Source organism: Pipistrellus kuhlii, unplaced genomic scaffold (genome assembly GCF_014108245.1).
Source record: "Pipistrellus kuhlii isolate mPipKuh1 unplaced genomic scaffold, mPipKuh1.p scaffold_m20_p_3, whole genome shotgun sequence".
Classification (NCBI taxonomy): domain Eukaryota; kingdom Metazoa; phylum Chordata; class Mammalia; order Chiroptera; family Vespertilionidae; genus Pipistrellus; species Pipistrellus kuhlii.
The window spans coordinates 91,213,236-91,235,737 of NW_023425529.1; the positions used below are offsets into that span (position 1 = coordinate 91,213,236).

The 22,502-nt window shown below is 35.9% G+C and overlaps 1 protein-coding gene across 4 annotated transcripts in view; it reads left to right on the top strand.

The window, feature by feature from the left end:
- The window catches only part of PSPC1 (paraspeckle component 1), a 103,385-nt gene that overhangs the window by 66,707 nt on the left and 14,176 nt on the right, over nucleotides 1–22,502 (top strand). For all 4 annotated transcript variants that reach the window (XM_036455595.2, XM_036455594.2, XM_045588506.1 and 1 more), the window contains one exon: nucleotides 10,730–10,835. In XM_036455595.2, coding sequence (XP_036311488.1) covers nucleotides 10,730–10,835 — 106 coding nt within the window. The remainder of the gene's footprint in view (nucleotides 1–10,729; nucleotides 10,836–22,502) is intronic.

Genomic DNA, 22,502 nt, shown 5'->3' on the forward strand with positions numbered 1-22,502 from the left:
TGCATTCATTGCTTGATTCTTATATGTGCCCTGACCAGAGAGAACCATGGCATATTGGTACGATGTTATAGGCAAATTAACCAGGTCTGATAATGTTAGATTTTAAGCTGTTAGAATAAATACCAATGAGTCCATATGATAGTAGTAAGTAAATGAATAAATGAATGAATAAATAAATGGAGAATGGGTGGCACATTTTTTCAGTAAAATTCTAATTAATAAACGCAGAAGGAATGAGGATGAGAAAATCACCAGTGGACAAATACTGCAGTGATGATTATTACTTATAAAGTCTACTGATAGGTGCTAAAACTGTTATGCAAAACTTAAGAAACAAGATTTGCATCATCTCAAATTTGTATTATGCACATATCCAAAAATAGTAAACTTAAAGTGGAGAAACCCAGCAGAACCACCATTACCAACTGTTAAAGTTTAAGTCATGTGTAATAAGACATTGACACCAAGACCCCTTGATATGATGTACTTAGAAGAATAGTTTCATTTCGGGGGAAAAAGGGGACATATGTAATACCTAAAACAATAAAGAATTATTTAAAAGAAAAAGGAATAGTGTCATTTCTGTGGTTTTCTTGCTGAAAATGTAATAACCTCTGCTTGTCATGAGAAAACATAAGACAAACTCAAGTTAAAGGATATTATACAAAATAATCAGTTTTCTTTAAAAATGCCATGTTTATGAAAGACAAAAAGTGAACTGTTACAGATTGGCGCAGACTAATTAAATGTAATGTGGGATTCTCTATAGGGTCTTGGAACAGAAGAAGGACATTAATGTAGAAATTTGAATAAGATCTGTAGTGTAACAGTAGTATTATACCAATGTTAATTCCTGGTTTTCACAGTTTTATCATGGTTATGTAAAATATTAGTATTAGGGAATCCTGCTTGAGGGATATGTAGGGTCTCTACTATTTTTGCAACTTTTCTATAAGTTTAAAATTAGAAATGAGAGTGGGGAGAAGTACCCTAGGTATTGGGGATTTTGTGGGGAACAAAAGACAAATTCTGCTACTTTGGAATTTACATAGGAGGGAAGCACATACAAATTGGAATTTTCAGATTATTAAAAAGCAGGTGAAGGACACAGACTAGTATGGAGTACTTATTGAAATTTTTAATAGGTTATTTCGTTTCATAATAGAAGAAATATTGGTTGCTTCACCTAAGTTTTCTGTGTTTTATGGTAATTTTTAATTGAATGGTTTTTTCATCAATTTTATTTAATATGCAAAGATTTATCATATTCAACCTTTAATTCAGATAACTGTATACTAATAGTAAAAGTTTCTCAGCCCTGGCCAGTTTTTGTTCAGTGGTTAGAGTGCAGTTCGTGGACTGGGGCGTCTCGGGTTAGATTCCCTTTGGTTGCACACTTGATCCCCAGCCCCTTCCACTCTCTCTAAAAAATTCAATGGAAAAAATATCCTCTGTGAGGATTTACATAATACAAATCTCTACAGTGAGGTGATAATTAGTAGATAAGTGTGGTGATATATGTGTTAACAAGCTTACCCTGTGCCTGATGGTGGGGAGTTTCTTTTGGAATTACTGTGATAATACTGATTTAAGAATTTGAACAACTTTTCTTTCTTTTAAAAAAAATAAATTTTATTGCTCAGATTATTACAATTGTTGCTCCTTTCCCCCCCATAGCTCCCTTCCACCCGGTTCCCGCCCCACCCTCTGCCCTTACCTCCCCCCGTATTGTCCTCATCCATAGGTATATGACTTTAGTCCAGTCTCTTCTTGCACCCCTCACACCCCTTTCCTCCTGATAATTATCAATCCACTCCCTTTCTTTGCCCTGATTCTATTATGTTCACCAGTCTATTCTGTTTCTTAGATTTTTAACTCACTTGATTTTTAGCTTCACTTGTTGATATACTTGTTGGTATATGTATTTGTTGATGATAATTTTTATCTTTTTTCTTCTTTCTCTTCTTAAAGAATACCTTTTAACATTTCATATAATACTGGTTTGGTGGTGATGAACTTTAGCTTTTTCTTATCTGTTAAGCTCTTTATCTGCCCTTCAATTCTGAATGGTAACTTTGCTGGGTAGAGTAATCTTGATTGTAGGTTCTTGCTATTCATCACTTTGAATATTTCTTGCCACTCCCATCTGGCCTGCATAGTTTCTGTTGAGAAATCAGCTGATAATTTTGTATGGGTGCTCCCGTATAGGTAACTTTTTCTCTTGCTGCTTGTAAGATTCTCTTTTGTCTTTTGCCCTTGAATTTTAATTATGATGTGTCTTGGTGTGGTCCTCTTTGGATTCCTTTTGTTTGGGGTTCTGTGCACTTCCTGTACTTGTAAGTCTATTTCTTTCACCAGGTGGGGGAAGTTTTCTGACATTATTTCTTCAAATAGGTTTTCAGTATCTTGTACTGACTCTTCTTCTGGCACCCCCATAATTCTGATGTTGGTACACTTGAAGTTGTCCCAGAGGCTCCTTACACTATCTTCAGCTTTCTCTATTCTCTTTTCTTCTTGCTTCTCCAGAGGAGTGTTCTTTGCTTCTTTGTATTACAAATCTTTGACTTGATTCTTGTGTTCCTCCAGTATGCTGTTGGGTCTCTGTATAATATTTTTTATTTCCATTGGTCCTTTTTCTAGTTGGTCCTTTTTCATATCCTCGAGAGTCTCATTAAATTTATTGACCTTTTCTAGGAAATTCTTGAAAAACCTTATAACTGTGGTTTTGAACTCTATATTCCGTCTTTTGTTCTCCATCTCTTTCGTTTGAGATCTATTTCCTTGACTCGGCATTTCACTGCTTCCCGGAGTTGGTAGGGTGATTTTGTGTGTTAAGGTGTCCTATATGGCCCAGTGGGTCAGTCTCCCCAGTTACCTGAGGTAGACACTCTTGGTGTTCCCCTTTGTGGATTGTGTACTGTCTTGTTGTAGTTAAGTCTTGATTGTTGTTGGTATTACTGGGAAGAATTGACCTCCAGGCAATTGGATGTGAGTATCAGCTGTGTCTACTCCAGGATACCTTCTGTATTGGAGACAGTCTTATAATTTCAGACTTGCAAAATTGCAACAGCTTATGTGCTCAGCTTGGATAAGGTGGAATCTCAGGGCTGAGCTGACAGTTTTGGCTTCCTGTCAATCCTGCCCTTGTGCAAGCGACTCAGACCTCTGCCTTCAGTGGCTCCCCTAAGTCTCTGCCTGTCCATTCAGATCCCATTGTAAGAGTGTGGGTGCCCTAGGGTCTCACCTGGAATCGGGTTGGGTCTCTGTAGTCTGGAGCTTCTGACTCCTTCCGCTAAGGAGAGGCTAAGGCAACTTCCGTGGTCAGACCTCTCTGCACTCACTCATTCATGCGCAACAGTAGACCCTGCCTGTTGTGGCTCCTGGCTCCCCCGAGTCTCCCAGTCTCTGAATCTGCAGTTGCCTTTCTCTACAGTGTAGACTCCATCTGTGTGAGCCGGGCTCCATGGGGTTTTGGCCGGGGTTGGGGTTCAGTGCAATCTGAAAGGGTTCATTGCAGGCGGGCGCTTCCTTTCCTCTCCCGCCAGCCAGGCACTCAGTCGCCCATCATCTTTGCATGCGAGCATCTCCTTACCTCAGCACTTTGCAGTTCCCTGATCCGTGAGCCTCTCTCCTTCTTTCTAGTTGTAAATTTCCCACTCCACCAGCTTTCCTGTGGTTTTGGATGATGCCTGTTCTGTCTTTTAATTGTTGTTTTGAAATTGTTGTGCGAGATGGCAGCTTAGGTGCTTATCTAGGCTCCCATCTTCATTTTGTCCTGAACAACTTTTCTTAAAATCATTATTTTGTAGCATGTGTCAAGGGAAGGGAAAAAATTGCTGTATTTGGGAAGTTTAATTTCATGCTAATAATAGTTGAAAGACAAAGCAAATAAAATTAATAGCAGTAAACTGTAGAGATTTATCTGACCAGATTGCTACCATGGAAGAAGTATTATTTAGGCCCTGGCTGGGTAGCTCATTTGGTTAGTGTCTCCTATATACCAAGGTTCAGGGTTTGATATAAGAATCAACCAGTGAATGCATAAATAAGTGGAACAACAAAAATTGATGTTTGGGACGGGGGGCAATGGAGGGATAAGGGGACATATGTAATACCTTAATCAATAAAAAGAAAATACAAAAATTGATGTTTCTATCTATCTCTTTTTTCCTGCAGTAGATATGTTTGCTTATTTTAAAAAATTTCTTTTTATTGCTATTTAGAGAGAGAGGAAGGGAGAGGGGAAGAGAGAGAAACATTGATCTGCTGCCTCCTGCATGCCTCCTACCAGGCATGTGCCCTGACTGGGAATTGAATTGGCAACCTTTCAGTCCGTGGGAGGATGCCCAATGAATTGAGCCACAATGACCAGTGGATGTAAATGTTTTCATACTCTCTTTTCTCCTCAACAAAATGATTTTTTAAAGTAGCAATAGATCCAACTGGTTTGGCTCAGTGGTTGAGCATCAACCTATGAATCAGAAGATCATGTTTCAAATCCTGGTCAGGGCACGTGTCCGGGTTGTGGGCTTTATCCCCAGTACGGGGGAGTGCAGGAGGCAGCCAGTTTTCTTTCATTGATGTTTCTGTCTTTTCCTATGCCTTCCTCTCTGAAATTGGTAAAAATATATTAAAAAGAAAAAAGCAGCAATAGGAGTACTGTTCTACTCCTAGCCAGTTTAGCTCAGTGGATAGAACATCAATCAACCTGAGGACTAAAGGATCCCAGGTTTGATTCTGGTCAAGGGCACATACCTCAGTTGCAGGCTTGATCCCTGGCCCTGAATAAGACGTGTACTGGAGGCAACCAATCGATGTATCTCTCTAACTTGCATTTCTCCCCCCCCCCCCTCTCTTTCTGTCCCCCTCCCCCCCTCTCTCCTTCCTCCCCTGCCCTTCCATTGTCTCTACAAACTGATTGAAAAATGTCTCAGGTGAAGATTAACAACAACAACAAAAAATAGGAGTGCTGTTCTTGTACTTGCTCATTTTCCTGACAATACCTTGGACATTCACTCATACCTGCAAATTTGAATTTACTTCTTTTAACAGTTGTGTACTGTTCTTGGCTTTGGGAACCATAGTTGTTCCCCCATTTATAATTGACTAGTGGCCCGATGCACAAACTTGTGCACATTGAAAGGAAATTAATTAGAAGAAATATTTTAATATTGCTATTTGCCCTTTCTCTATAATAGAAGTGTCAATCAAATTCATTACAGACAATGACAATTGAAAACACATGTGCAATTGGTGCCTACGAGAGCTTTATCTATATTGTGCATGCACAAGTCAACTTAGCATTGATATAGAACAAACATGCTTAATTAGACCTACTTTCTGATTTAGCTAAACTTTTTATAGCCTAGTGAAGCACCCCAACTTCTACTTTAGGTAACTGTTGGCAGTAAATATCAACAGGAAGCAGATTATTACTACAGATCTCCCAGGGAGAACAAAGAGTGAAATATTTAACTGTAGCAGTATTTGACTATATTCTGCGCAGTGAAAAAACCTGAAGTTATTTTCAAGGTTCACCATTTCTTCTTTTCAGTCGGTTAAGTTTCTAAGCTATAAATTTCCATTTTCTGGCTAATGAAAAGAAAATAGGATTTCATCAAGTCCACTATCTACCAGGACTTCTGTGAGGTTCAAATGAGGTGAGGCACGGGAATATGCTTCACTTCACAGACATTTGGTTACAGTGTAAAGTGTTTTCCACCTGGCTGTAAAGGAAGTTGTATTTCTAGGCTGCAGAAACTGCAAGGCGGCTAGTCGTCACCAGGTAGAGGAAGCTGGTCATTGCTATGTAACATAATTACCGGACAGAGGGAAGGACACTTAGCATATTAGCATATATATATATCGAGAGGGAGGGAGGGAGGGAGGGAGAGAGAGAGAGAGAGAGGTTGTGTCTACAAACTTTGCCACAGTATATATATGCATATAGACAATCTTGCACATTTGTGTAGATATTTCTTTTTAGTTTACTGGGAATGGACTTGCACATTTAAATTTATCTATGTATGTATTACAAATTGGCCCTCAACAAGGTCATTGTTATAATTCCAAAGACCAAAAACACTGAAAACCCAAATGCCTTTTCATGTAAAATTATGTGATAGGATCTGATATGAGTGTGTTGTACGGAAAAAACCTGACCTGCACTTATGATTGTGGTAATGTCCAATCTTTTCTTTTTTCTTCTTTTTAAAAAAAATACATTTTATTGATTTTTTACAGAGAGGAAGGGAGAGAGAGAGAGAGAGCCAGAAACGTCGATGAGAGAGAAACATCGACCAGCCGACTTCTACACATTCCCCTACCTGGGATGTGGCCGCAGTCAATGTACATGCCCTTGACCGGAATCGAATCCGGGACCTTTCAGTCCGCAGACCGATGCTCTACCACTGAGCCAAACCGGTTTCGGCAAATCTTTTTTTTTTTTTTTTTTTAAATCCTCACCCAAGGATATTTTTCCATTGATTTTTTTTTTTTTTTTTTTTTAGAGAATGGAAGAGAGTGGGAAAGACAGAAATGTCAATGTGAGCTTGATTGCCTCCTTCATAAGCCCTGACCAGGGCCCAGGTACATGCCGTTATTCTGAATTGAACCGGGACACTTGGCTCTGCAGGCTGATGCTCTATCCACTGAGCCAAGCCAGCATGGCCTGTCCAGCCTTTTCTATGTCCAAAGAATGTGAATTTTCATTTTACTGCAGAAATAATGATGTGGTTGATTATTAGGTCTTGTCTCAGATCCCAATGAGGATATAATAATAGTATATAATTCCTTTTTAAAATTGGAAAAAGTCAGTTTCAAAAAACATATGGCCTTAAGAATTTTTGAATAGGGGAAATTTTATCTGTACTTATGTACATTGTCAGCAGTATATGAATGCAAAACCATTTTTCTTTTTTAAAATTTTATTTTTCAATTATAGTTTACATTTAACACGTTTTATATTAATTTCTATTGTACAGCATAATGGTTAGGCAGTCACAGTTTACATAGTGACTGTCTAACCATTTTTACTATTTTTACTATCCACCTGGCAATATACATAGTTATGCAATATTAATTACTAGATTCTCTATCTGTATTTCACATGCCCATCACTATTTTGTACCTGCCAATTTGTAGTTCTTAATCCTTTCACTTTTTTTACCCAGCCCTCCACCCCTTTTTTCCTTCTGTCTATTCTTTGTATTTTTGAACCTGTTTTAATTTTGTTCATTTATTTTGTTCTATAGATTACACATATAAGCTAGATCATGTGGTATTTGAAAGTATTTTCTTAACAGTAAAATTTATGAGTGTGTTAATGTCCAAGAAATGGATTAACCAATTTACTTGAATATCTAATTTACTTCAGTAGAGTTTTATATTGGGAACATTATTCTCAAAATATTTCAGAGTTTGCTTAAAATCTCTTTGAACATTGTCCTGTTACTTGCATGTGGTCTGACATGAAGTCCTAACAGCCATTTTTTTCCTATTGATTGTGGGAGATTTCACCATTTCTTTTAGATCTTGGACTTGTTGTACAACAAACAACAACAGAATTTCTTAAATTTTGAATATTACATGCAGTGTCGAAAGGTACTTATAAGAATAACTTGGAATTTTGGATGGTGTGGCTCACTTGGTTGAGTGTTGTCTAGTGCACTGAGAGGTTTTGATGTCAATTCCTGATCAGGGTGCATGCCCGAGTTAGGGTCTCTGTCCCCAGGAGAGGGTTTGTAGGATGCAGGTACTCAATATTTCTGTCTCTCTTATCAGTGTTTCTCTTTATTCCAATCTCTGTCAAATCAATAAAAACATTAAAAAATAAAAGAGTAACCTGGAAAATGAGACCTACTGAGAGGGCATCGGCATTAATATAGTCTTTACTATTTTTATTTTCACTTTTTATTTAAAATATATTTTAATGATTTTTTACAGAGAGGAAGGAGAGGGATAAAGAATCAAACATCGATGAGAGAGAAACGTCGATCAGCTGCCTCCTGCAAACCCCCTGCTGGGGATGTGCCCGCAACCAAGGTACATGCCATGGACTGGAATTGAACCTGGGAACCTTTAGTCTGCAGCCTGATGTTATATTCACTGAGCCAGAGAGAGGAAGGGGGAGAGAGAAATAGAAACATAGATAGGCTACTTCCTGCACAACTTTCACCAAGCATCAGTGCCGTAACTCAGGCATCTGCTCTGACTGACAGTCCAATTAGCATTCTGTTTGTGCATGGCATGACCCTCAACCTACTGACCATATCAACTAGGCTAGTCTTTGCTATTTAAATTACTTTTTTTTGCTTAGTCAGTGAAGCTCAGTGGTTAAGTGTTAACTTAGGAACCAGGTGGTTTGATTCCCAGTCAAGGCACATGCCTGGGTTGCGGCCTAGATCTCAAGTGGGGAACATGCAGGAGGCAGCTGATCAATGATTCTCTCTCATCATGGATGTTTCTATTTCTTTCTTTCCTTCTTTTCCTCTCTGAAATTTAAAATATATATATTAAATTTTTTGTTTTTGGGTGGAGGGTATCTGTATTTGAGTTTGATTTAAATGTCAATGTAATGTATTACTTTACTATTATTTTGTAGGATTTCATCTTAATTCTATATAATAAAAAACTAATGGGCAAATCATCCCAATGGCAGAACATCTGGTTGCCATGACATGCACTGACCACTAGGTGCCAGACACTCAACGCAGGAGCTGCCCTGTAGTAATCAGTGTGCTTCCACTGGGGCAGCGCAGTGGCAGTGGCGGGAGCCTCTCCCACCTTCACAGGAGTGCTAAGGATGTCCATTGGGAGCGGGCCTAAGCTGTCAGTCAGATATTCCCCAAGGGTTCCTGGACTGTGAAAGGGCCCATACTGGTTGAGTGCATGAATTTTGTGGACTGGGCCTCTAGTCATATTATAACTAACAAGAGGTCCGGTACACAGATTTGTGCAATAATGGGGTCCCTCAGCCTGGCCTGCGCCCTCTTGCAATCCTGCAATCCGGGATCCCTTGAGGGGATGTAGTAGTGCATGAAGTGACAGGTGACTGGGAAGGAGCTGGACTGGACACCACACTGATTCCGCTCATCCCAGCCTCACTGCACCTGCCTCCGCTGCCACTTGGTAGTGCACTGCTATAGAGATAGGAGAGGCTTGCACTCACCAGCTATAAGCCCAGTATCTGCCACCCAGCTGTTAGCTGTGCAGTGCTCAGGCCGTGGAAGTGCATTGACTACTAGGGGACAGCTCCTGTTTTGAGCATGTGCCCCCTGGTGGTCAGTGCACATCATAGCAACCGGTCATTCAGTCTTTCGATTGCTTAAGCTTTTATATATAGAGATTAGGAACCTAGTGCACAAATTCGTGCACCTTGAAAGAGACTGTGGGTCGCAAGGCTGCCGTGGGCATAGGGATGGCTCTCAGCTGTGCCCCTGCCTGCCCCCTCCTGTAGTGGCCCATGTCTGCTGCCAGCCTTGCACTGCCACTCCCACGCGCTGATGGCGCTGGCCCCATTCACACCCGCTGATGGTGCTGAAAAATTGGGGGCAGTGGCATAAGTGGATGCAAGTGGCAGCTACTTTCCTGATCCCCCCTGAGGAGCAGAGGGAGGTGGAGAGTCCCTCAGGGGTGTTTAGGACCGGCTCTGGCAGCGGGTGTGAGCCGCGGCTCTGGCACTAGCAGTGGATGCTAGCGGGGCCAGTGCCTGCAGCAGGTGCAAGCACCTGGCAGGACTGTGGCATTTGGGAGCAACGAATTTTCAGTAACCACCATATGACAGCCCCCACTGCCCTGCCTTGTTCTCCTGCTCCACCATCCCACTGTGGCCAACGCCCACATGTTCCATACTCTGCTGACACCTGACACGTTCTGAGAGTGCCCCCTGGAGATCAGTGCACATCATAGTGACCAATTCAGTTTTTCAGCTGTTTTGTCTATTTGCATATTAGCCTTTTATTATATAGGATAGGATTACTAATTTAATAATAATCCACACATATATATGGCTTTATTTTTATTTTTACTTTTTCATTAATTCTTCAATACATTTATAGGACAGAGACTGACAAATGTTTTTGGGAAAAGGGATAGGTAGCAAATACAATTTAGGACGTACAGGTCATATGGTCTGTCTCAATTACTTATCCTGAGGTAGCCGTAAATAGTAAATGCTTGTTCTGTGAAACTTAATTTACAAAAAGTGGTGTGGGCTGTCCTTTGCTACACAGGGATTTGCCAGTGGTTTGTTGAAATGGGGATGGGAGAGTTTAAAACCTCATATTTGTAATAGAATTATTGTCTAGGCAGTACAATCCTTTGCACTGTCTTACATAGGGATACATTCTGAGTATCTGTGCGAACTTTGCTATACCAGTGATTGATCCCAGGCTTTTCTTTTTAAACAGCAATATAGTACATATTTGAGTATTTGAACTATGAAATTTTTTTTGTTTTTTTTGTTTGTTTTACTGTAAGCATTTAACTTTATTGGTTATATGTTGTTATCTTTCTGGAATTATTCTAATTAAGTTATTTTATGTTTTTGGTTTATTTTATTTATTAAAGATTTAGAGCAAAATAGAGGGAAGGTAAATCTGCTAAACCAGTCATTGTTGACAGATTTGACAGTGTGTTTTGCATAAATGATTTTTTTTAACCTGAAATTAAATACCTGGTATGACTTACAAAGCAATCATACTGAAGTTTTTATTTAAATCTCTTTTAGACATGAAGAAGAGCATCGTCGTCGTGAGGAAGAAATGATTCGACATAGAGAACAGGAGGAACTGAGGCGACAGCAAGAGGGCTTTAAGCCAAATTACATGGAAAATGTAAGTAAAATACTAGTTAATTAAAATTACTGTTTGTTGTCGGGGTTATGTATGTTGAGAATTGTTTAGGTATTGCTTTATAAATTAATATATTTTTTTAATCTTTCTGAATTTTTCAAGCTTTTGTGTGTTAAATGATTCTTTTAAACCTCTTTCAGATAGAAAATTAAAACTAGATTCCGATGGTAATATTCATGCTTCATGAAATATATGTTAATTTTTCTTCAGTTTTACCTTATTTAAAAGATGTTACTTAATTAGAAATCTCTTTAAATTCATCTTCACTTGATTGATTTTCATCATTTAATAGTAATACAAATTCTTTACTTTGTAAGATTTTAGATATTGTAAAAGTAGATTCACATTTGTTCATCAGCCAAAAATAGTAGTTACCAACACCTCACTGATCTTTTTCTTCATCTTCAAGTATATCTACTTTCCCCAATTATTTTGTATAAAATTCCCAACTTCAAATGATTTTACTCATTCCTATTTTAATATGTATTTTGAAATGATAAGGACTTGAGGATATGATTTTATTGATTTTTAGAGAGAGAGAAAGAAACATCAATTGGTTGTTTCCAGACAATTTGAAGAAACCAATTGTCTTTAAAAAAAAAAACAAAAAAAAACTTAAAAGCCTGGGCAAATTTAGGCATTTATTAGTTAACTAGAGGCCTGGTGAATAAAAATGCATGCACTGGAGGGGAAGGTCCCTCAGCCTGGCCTGCCCCCTGTTCGGGCATCAAACCTGGCAGATGACCCTCCAACCAACAGAGTTACCTGGCCAGGGCAGGACTCTGAAATTATCTTTATATCTTAAAAATTGTTGATTCTTTTTAAAAAAAAATATGTTTTTATTAAATTTTGAGAGAGAGAGGAAGGGAGAGGGATAGAGAGATAGAAACATTGATGAGAGAGAAACATCATTGATCTGGCTGTCTCCTGCACATCCCCTACTGGATATTGAGCCCACAAACTTGGCTTGTGCCCTGACCAGGAATCAAACCTGTGACCTTTTGGTGTATGGGTCTGTGCTCTACCGCTGAACCACACTTGGCAGGACAACAAATTGTGACTTCTCTAATATCCTGACTAATAAAGAGGCAGAATATGCTAATTGACCCTAATGCTGTTGCAAAGTTGGCAGAGCTCACAACCTATAAGAAGGGAATATGCTAATTGACTGCCCTGCCCTCAACAATGGCGGCACCCATAGCCACAAGATGGTGGTGCCTAGTACCCTCAGCCTCCCAGCAGCCCAGGGCTGGCCCGAGGCACAGGCAAGCCTCTGATGGCAGTTGCCCAATCGCCCAGGGCCACCCAAGGCTCAGGTAACCAGGACTGGCCAAGGCTCGCGCTGCTGGCAATGACAGCAGCAGAGGTGTGGTGGGGCGTTGCCTTACCCTGATCACCAGGTCTCCTGCCATGAGGGCTCCTGGACTGTGAGAGGGGGCAGGCCAGGCTGAGGGACCTTCCCCTCCAGTGCATGCATTTTTATTCACCAGGCCTCTAGTTAACTAATAAATGCCTAAATTTGCCCAGGCTTTTAAGTTTTTTTTTGTTTTTTTTGTTTTTTTTTTAAAGACAATTGGTTTCTTCAAATTGTCTGATAAATCCAGTCATTTTAGTTCATAGGTTTTTTTCTCATTTTTAAGTCACCCCCTCCTCCCCCTTTTTTTTTAACCCTCACTGGAGGATTTATTTATTGATTTGAGAGAGTGAGAGTGAGAGCTAGAGAGAAAGAGAGAGAAACATCAGTTGCCTGTCTTATGTACCCTTACAGGGGATTGCACTCTAGGTCTAGGTATGTGCCCTGTTTGAAATGAAGTCTGTCTGAGACCTTTTTGGTGTATGGGACTGTGCTCCAACCAACAGAGCCATCCAGCTGTGGCATTTCCCCCCGAGTGTTATTGTATACATTATCTCATATGAATTTTATTGAATGTTTTTTTGTAGAGTGCTTAACAAGTTTCTTTTTTTCTGAATTTCTCATAAAGTAGAGTTAATTCAAAAGAGATGATCTGACCAGGTGGTTATTTTGGGGGAGGCAAAATGCTAGGGCAAACAAGGATACCTTAAATATGTTAAAATCGACAAGTTTTTAATGATAAGTAACAGAATCTCATCATTTATATTATATGAATACCAGCTTAATTCATTCTGAAAAATATTTACTACTGTTTTTTCTCTAGCTGTTTAAAAGCCATGGTTCTTTAATAAGTTTTTGAAGCTAAAACTATTCAAGTCTTTGTTGCCCTTTTTTCTGACCTTCTTTGTTCCTGTTTTTTTCTGACCCCAGAACATTTTTATTTTTTAAATGTTTTTATTTTATTGAGAGAGAGATAGAGAATTGATTTGAGAAAGAAACTTGATTGCTTGTCTCCATATGCACCCCTACCGGGGATCAAACCCACAGCTACCTACCTGTGTGTGTGTGCCCTGACTGGGAATCAAACCAGTGACCTTCTGATGGATTGGATGATGCTCAACTTAGCCATACCAGCCAGGGCTATCCCTAGAACACTTTTCAACTTTCTTATTTGAAAGAATGTTCACACTGCAAAATAAGTTCTAACTTGTATAGTGGTAAGAAATTTTTATCTTCACTCTCATCAAGTGAATATTATGCATCATTTAAATTCAATTTAAAAATTTTTATTTATAAGTTATATGAGCTCCGATGGAGTGGCTCAGTTAGTTGAACATCATCCTGTTCACCAAATGGTTGCCGGTTCAATTCCTGCTCAGGGCACATAATTGGATTAGGAGGTTCGATCCCTAGTCAGGGAATGTATGGAAGGCAACCGATCTATGTTTCCCTCTCACATCAGTGTTTCTCTCTCTCTCTTCCTTACTCTCTCTCAAATCAATAAAATAATATCCAAAGGTAAAAGAAAAATCTCTAAGATGTATTAAAGATTTAACTTATTTTTAAATTCATCACCAAATTAGAAGAGTAAGTTTTTTTAAGCATTGTAAATAGTTTTTAAATAATTTCTAACATTTTTCAATTCTATTTTTCTCTTTGCATATTTTAAACTGTTTTAGATTTCTCTGATTGTTATATTTGAATATAAACCTGTTGGATTTATCAATGTCAGGCTATTTTCTGATGTTATAAAAGAAAGTAGAATTTAAGTTTTCATGCCCATATTTTGAAAACTAGTTGCTAAGTGTTTTTCTTTTCAAATATAGTCAAGATGTAAACCTTTTCTTAGGAAAATTTTCTTTGATTTCACTGAAAATTCTTCCTAGTCCTTTTATGTATCTGAACATTTCTTTTACTTGGTGGAATTAACATTCTTGATATTTTTCTGACATAAACTTTACATCCTTGGAGAAAACTTGTAGCTATTTGTGATAATGTGATATACATAAATCATTTAGGTTTGTAGAAGGAAATGATTAAAACATACTAGTATCCTACTGTTAAACTTGATTAAGTTTACCATCACAAACTTCATTGCAGACTATTTGAAATCTTTTCAGTTTACAAAATACCAGTGTTCTAATATGCTCGTTGTCATTTACTATAAGTATGTTTAACTGACAGATTATTATAATTTTACTTTTCTATTAAAAAACTACTTGGAAATGTTACTACAATTTAACACTAAAATACTACGTAGCCTTATTTTTAATTTAAAAACATTTGTATGTTTATGATGCACTTTATTTTACTTTTTATCATCTTTCTTAAAAAATTGGTTTTAGAGAGAGAGGAGAAAGGAGAGACATTGCTTTGTTATACGTATTTGTTGCATTCATTGGTTGTTTGTTGTTTCTTATATGTGCCCTGGCCAGGGTCGAATCCCACAACCTAGATGTATCTGGATGATGCTTTAAACAACTGGTTATCTGGCCAGGGCCTAAAATGCATTTTATTGGTGGGCAAAAGTTTATAAATATTTAATGAATTTTGTGTATAAAAAATATAAATCCAACTCATGTTGGATTTATATTGGCATTTGAAAAATGGATTATTTACTGTTCCACTCTACTGCAGAACCTTTAAGAATAGTGTTTACATTTTTAAAGGGTTGATGAGTGGTGGGGACAAAGGAATATTAGAAAGTATTTGTGACTACAAAACGCAAAATATTTTACTCTTTGACCCCTTAACAGAAACAGTGTGCTGACTCCTGGGCAGGAGTGTTGATTTTCTTCTTCTTCTTCTTCTTCTTCTTTTTTTTTTTTTTTTTAAATTAGTACTCTTGTTAGTCCTCAAAATTTTCTAAGTTGTTAATTTTTTTTGAAGAAGAACCATATTTAAAATAGTGTGCTAATAATGAAATCTTTGGGTGAAGATAATCTTTGTCCTATTTTTAGATCTGTGAGATTAGAAATTAAGAGCAGACACAATTGCTGTCAATTTTGTTTAATATCTAACTTTCTGATACTTGTTACTGTACACTAATCAAGTACTAAAGAAATATTAACAAAAGCTCTGTAGGTCTTGACTATTTTTATGCTAATGGAGAAAACATTGAGGCAATTGTTTCAGTTATTTTATATTTACTTTGAAAACTGCCTTTGGAAAACTTGTTAAAATTTTTAATGTTTGTTTTTGTTCTTAAAAGCCTTGAAAATTAGGCCTTCTTATGTGCTTTCTCTTTTTCACTGTTCAGTTTAAAGGAATCAAATGGTAAGTGTTCAGCTCGCCCACATAGTAAGAGTAAAGTAGATTTACTTGTTTTAAGATGCCACCTCTGATTTCTTGCTAATTTTTCTCTTAGAAGTATTTCAGAACAACTAATAGTATGGGCTTTGAAGCATAAGATAAATACTGATTTTCTTATTTTGTGTCTTTTAATAATACTTTGTAAAAAATGGAACAAAAAATGAGGGAAAGCATGTATCATGCTTGGCCATGTTCTTTTTCTTTTTCTTTTTTTTTCTCTTAGCCTTTAACTTTATCATGATTTTATGGTGTACATGTGAATATATTTTTAAAAGTTTCAAGGCTATGTCAGTACTTCATCACTTAGATGTTGTCATTTTTATTTTATATCTTATTTCTCCTTAAAGAATGTCAAGCTCTATGATAAAAGCTCTAGCAATTATAAATTAAACATGTAGCATAATGTATTTTTGACTACCATAACAATGCATATATTTTTATACTATGCCTTCATTACATTTACTTTTTATCTTTATTATAGTGTAGAATGTATTTGAACCATATTTTAGATATTATTTATGAGGTTCAAATTTTCTACTTAGCACAGTTTTATAGCTTTTGGACATATCACAAGAGGTTATTCTATTAACAATAGGAATTTATGAAATTGTCTTGTGATTGTCTTCGTGTTAGTTTGCTCAACTTAACTATTGATTAAATTAGTGTAAACACTGATGTACTACATTGTTCCAGCCTTTATTTGTGGATTCAATCTAAGTTGAAGTAAAAGGAACATTTTAATTAGATTTTTAAAGACTGCAGTTTCTAGAGTAAACTTTGTTTTCTTGGGAAAATTGTAATTTCATAAAAATTTCTAAATGTCATTCTAGCTATAGTAGTTTTAAAATACTTTGTTTAGGAAAATTGGTGCTAATTTATGAAAAGTATCCTCTGATAAGATATTTATGTTTGGTTTTTATTGAAGAATAGGTCTTCATATATGAATTGATATTGGAGAGTTTTTATTCCTATTTGAATAGGTGGGAATAGGAGTGAATATGTCCATAATATATGAACAAATGTGCATAATGAACCTGAAAATGAATGTGTATTATATGCTATGGCAATAATTTGACTCACTCATGTTTCTTTGTCAGTGGCCATTCCATTATAGCTCCAGGGATTATTAAATAGTGACATCAAAAGCATTGAGGAGATGTGACCAAGAGGCTAAAGGTATAATGTGTCTTCCATGACATTTTCAAATAATACATACTCAGGGAGCTATTTTAAAATATGGGTTCTTAGGTCTCCAACCTATAAATTTATTTGTGTTTTGGTTTCAGGCCAAATTTGAACACTGTTTATGGAACAGTTTTATTGAAACACAGCCTTGTTTATATTTTGTTTATGGCTGCTTTGCCTTGATGTGGCAGAGAATTGTCTAGTTGAGACACAACCATATGCAACTATATCAAGACTCTATGACCTGCAAAACCTGAAATATTTACTATCTGGACCTTAACCAGAAAAGTTTGTGAATTAAAATGGAAATGTATTAATTTATATGTTCTTTTCCAATGTATTTAGAAGGCTTATTGAGCAGAGCACCTCATTTCTTACACCCAAAGTTCCTGAACAATCCAAATTAGTGCCAGAAGGTTCATTGATAGTCATGGTTATATAAGTCAGAGTAAATTTATGGGAAGAACTGATAAAGCATTGATGCACTACAGCTGATGGAGTTTCTATCTTTTTTTTTTTTTTTAAGTTAGTAGAGACATAAAACATTATTTTTGTTTGTGTGTGTGTGTGTTTTAAATCCTGAGGATTTATTTTTTCACCTATGGAGGATGTTTTTATTGCGTAGATAGAGAGAAACATTGATGTGAAAAGATTAACATCAATTGATTGCCTCCTGTACAAGCCTGGACCTGGGTTCTAACCTTCAATTTAGGTATATGCCCTGATTGGGAATCAAGCCCTGCATGGGACAGTGAGCAAACTGCCGAGGATGCATTGTTCTTGATCAGATGTTATTTCTTCTTGATCAGTATTGCCATACTTAGCTTGTTGTTTAGTCAGCCACTTCTTTATGTCAGTCTCTTTTTTCTGCTTCTTGAGTGGGTATTCTTTCTCTTATTAACCCTGGATTTTAACCAAAATTCTCCTGATGTGCCATGTACAAAACTCAAAATAGAAACTTCAGCCAATAATAAAATTTTATTATTAAGTGCTAGCAGAGAGAGCTGATATCTACTGAGTAGGTACAAATGAATATGTTAAATACATTTTCTGAAAAGGTTTGTGAATTTTTGAGGGCAGGGGGAAGAAGTTGCCATTTTGTGGTTTCCACATGGCCATCACTCCTCTTTTTTTAATATTTAGTCCCTCTAAGAGATTTGATTGTATTGCAGTAGAATATTGGTTTTTTGAAAAATCTAAACATCTTAAGCTTTTGAGCAATTGAATATTTCACAAGGATTTTTATAGGCTCTCCATTATTTATGGAAATCACTGAACTATTTGCTGTAGGATTTGGTGTTATATTTAGATGTGACCTGCTTTAGTATAATGGCAGCCAATTCCAATGGTTTGGACATGATGTTGAAAATCAAATTGGATAATAATAGTTATATTGCAGTGTTCTAAAATATAATGCTGTAGTTATGATCAGTTTTTAAAAAGTTATTCATTAAAAAATTGATTTCCTACAATGAACTAAGAACTGCATATTTGGGATGCTACATTATTGGAACTTGATTTAAACTTTTATAGTCAGAAAAACAAAGATGGATGTTTATAATGTTTACATATATACTTGGAAGTGATCTCTAGGATTTTTACAATTTGGGATATTTGAGTTGAAGATATATGTTAATTTGAACAAACTTGATATCTTTGATCACTTATCAAAAGGATTATTTAATAGTTTTAATAATCCATCATATACAGGAGCAACAAAAAGTTTCATTCAAACTGGGAGAATTGAATATGGGTACTGTTATGGTTATTGTGTGTGTGTGTGTGTGTGTGTTTAATATCTGAATAAAGGTTTTCTGAATAAGTCCAGATGAAAATGATTCCTGAGTTATTTACACCCTGCATACACACTATCAGAGGACACTTTATTGAACTAAATTACTTCTATGTCATACTAGATGATTCAGATACTTCTTTTTGTCTTTCTATATTGAATTCTAAATTTTTTCAGGTCAGGAGACTTTTTCATATTGTAGTCTCATAGATATGGGCTGAGAGAATTAAGCAGTAGCTTGATGTCTGATTTTTTTTTTTAATTCTTATCTAAGGATATGTTTATTGGTTTTAGAAAGAATGGGAGAGAGAGAAAGAGAAACATCAATATGAGAAAGAAATATCGATTGATTGCCTCCCGTACATGCTATGATTGAGGATTGAACCTGTAAATTTATTGTTGTATAAGAGACACTCCAACCAGCTGAGCTGGGGTTGGTGTCTGATGTTGGTGTGTTTCACTTGCCAGTGCAGCTCAGTCACATGGTTTTCAGTGTTCTTTTATGGGATACCACACTTCCTTACAGATGTTAACATCAGTATTTTTGAAAAATAGGTGGCATTGAGCCACCACTATTTTTCTGGACTTCATAATGAAATAACATAATGAAGAGTGAATTTTAAACAGTTAAATGACCATAATTTTTGTGTACATGGTTTTCAGTACACCTATTATTTCAATATACTGTTTCCAATTGATTATCCCTTCAGAGCATTAAACTTATAGGAAGACCTGGAGGTTCCATTTAGTACAGCAGAGGATACAGAGGGGATTTCCGAGTATTTTAGGTATGGATACTTCTGTAGAGCAAACATACCAAACTGTGAGTTTGATAATGCTTGCTAGAGTATGAGAGAGAGATAGTTAAGAAGTTTAGAGAATTTACTGGTTCTCTGTTAAGGAATGCCTGGTTTGTGGAGCATTCTCAGCACTGTTGTCAAAATTATTTTCGGTTCATTTTTTTGTTCGTAAATGACATGATTGGTTTATTATCCCACTGTGTTTTAGGTATAGCCCATATCTTTTCATTTGAAATGGTAAGTTCTAATCTTACTTGACTCAAAATGATAATATTTTTTAGTGACACCTTTTTTGAGGGGTCAGAGAAGAGGAGAGTGAAGATTGTCAAATAGTTTTCAACTGAATCAAACACATTTTTATATTATCTAGTATATGTAATATGAATAATAAGCATTTTAATTATTAAATAGTTTGAATTAATAGCAAAACATTTTATTTAACCTGTTACTGCTGCCTTGTGACTTCTTGATATAATATTTAGAGCTCCTTTACATTTTTTATATAATTACACAAGGTGATTATATAAAAAATTTTACAGGCCAATCTGTAGTATCTTCTGTACTTCATATGGAAGTCAGTAAGCTCTGGTAGTATCACTTGAAATGGTAGAATTTTATACTGGATATAACAAGATAGATATGAATGTCAGTGTCCATGTGTAATTATTAACTAAATTACTAGTGATATAGAGGATAGGAATTTGGGTTTGTAAGCATTCTCTGCTGATGAAATGTATTTGTTTCTGCTTAAGATTTCAGTTAAAAGTACATAGGTAAGTTTGCCTATTTGTCTTATCATATCCTGCATATATCATATACTATGTTTTTAATTCTTTGTTTGTAAGTTTCTCAAAAGTAACTTAACTACTGTTTAAATAATTAAAAATTACTATGTATTGAATCTGTTGCTTTGAGTTATCTACTTAGGAAAAATATATTCTTTGATAGAATTTCAAAGCTTCAGTAGACTAAGATAATTTGCTTAATTTCTAGTATTACAAACAGAAAAAGATACTACAGTATTTTTCGGACCATAAGACGCTCCGGACCATAAGACGCACCAGTTTTTAGAGAAGGGAAATGAAGAAAAAATGATTCTGAAACAAATAGTGTCCTAAAATATTTTATGTGCATTAAAACCCAACATCACAGTCATAAACACATGTAATCAACCCTGTAAAGTAAACAGCAGCATTTAGAACCATTTTAGAGCCGGGCAAGCACACAGAGACCACACAGAGCCGGGCAAGTAAAAAAACTTTTTTTTAAAAGTATATGTGTAGGCTATATTTGGACCATAAGACGCAGGGACTTTTTCCCCCCACTTCTGGGGGGGAAAAAGTGCGTCTTATGGTCCGAAAAATACGGTATTTATTAAGTATGTATTTAATTTTTCATACACTGGAACACATAGGCTTTATTTACTTCTTCTACTGCTTGCTTCTATTTGTGGGACCAAGTTGGAATAACTTCTTGTGCAGTTTATATTTGTTTGTTAGCTTAATCTTTCATACTTCATTCTGGCTAGTCATGGTAGTAGTTTTGATTTTGATAAGGAAGTGTACTGGGTAAGGGGTTATGGATAAAAAAATGTAAGTAGTATCATGTGGACTTTGATGTGATACTATATTAAAAGTACTGTTTTTAGAGTAGTTGTGAGATCGTTGTTGTTGATTTCTTTAAGAATTTGAGAGAAAATAAATTTGAAGAGTAAATTCTAATCAATTTCAGTTTTTAAAGCACCTCTTCAGAGAGTTTGCCATAACAATTGAAAATGTTAATCTTGAGAATGTTCCTGAGATATATAGATAAAAATAAATTCAAAGCTGAATATAAATTTAATTGTTTTGATGCATTCTGGATTATATGTTATTATCTTTAATTCATGTTTAGTTATAAAGCTACCCTGTGTATTATAAAAAGTGGCATTTGATTTTGCTACATAGTCAGTTGAATTTGACAGTGACATCAGAATAATCTGTGTACTCAGTTACTTGAACTGGACAAAAAATACATTGTCGAGTAAATCTAGTTTAAGTGGAAGTATATATATATCTTTTGATTAATGAATACAGTGAGCTAAGAATAAGTTCTCCTTCTTACATTTGTTGTTTCCTCTGATATGAAATTTAACAAATACTATTTTGTGACATACTTATGATATAAAGTATGATAATTGTGCAAAAGCACTTTTAAAGTTTTTTTTTTTTTTTTTTAAGATAGCCTTTTTAAAAGTAGTTTTTTTTTGTTTTTGTTTTTTACCTCAAGAAGTCTCAGTTTGGTACCCATGTTTTTAATATTCTCTTAAGATTTAGAAATCTCCCATTTTAACAAAGAGCAAGCTGACCCTGCTAAGAGCCTTTGATCCTATTAGTATATTCCAAAAGTTAATGAAATTTTATGTGTGTTGGTTTTGATTGCATTTAGTTTTAGAGTTATTTTATGTTTGTACTTGCGATAAAGTTGTGTTATAAAGTTTGTTTTTAAAATACCTTCAAAACAAAAAAACAACAAAATAAAAGTAGTTTTAAGTTCAGGACAAAATTGAACAAAAGGTATAGAACATTTTCATGTGGCTCCTTCTCCCACATTCACATAGACTCCATTATTAAATTCCCACCTTACAGAGTGGTTCATTTGTTATAATTGACACATCCTCTTCACCCAAAGTTTATTGTTTACATTACGGTCATGGTTTGTGTTGTACAATCTCTGGGTTCAAACAAATGTATAATGTCATGGATACACCGTTCTAGTATCGCACAGAGTAGTTTCACTGCCCTAAAGTTTTCTATGTTCCACCTGGTCATTTGTCCTCTTTCCCCCATTTCCTCAACATCCGGCAAACAATTTCTTCATAGCTTTGCCTTTTCCAGAATGTCATATAGTTGGAATCATAATAGTCTTTTGATATTGGCTTTTTAGTAACATTCATTTAAGTTCCTCTGTGTGTTTTCATGGCTTGCTACCTCATTTATTTTAGTATTAAATAATATTTCTTTGTCTGGATGCACCACAATGTGTTTATCCATTCACCTACTATAGGACATTTTAGTTGCTTCCAAGTTTGGACCATTATAAATAAGGCTGCAATAAACATTTATGTGTAGGTTTTTGCATAGACATAAATTTTCAACTCCTTTGAGTAAATACCAAGGAGTGTGATTGTTGGATTCTGTGGTAAGAGTACTGGTATGTTTACTTTT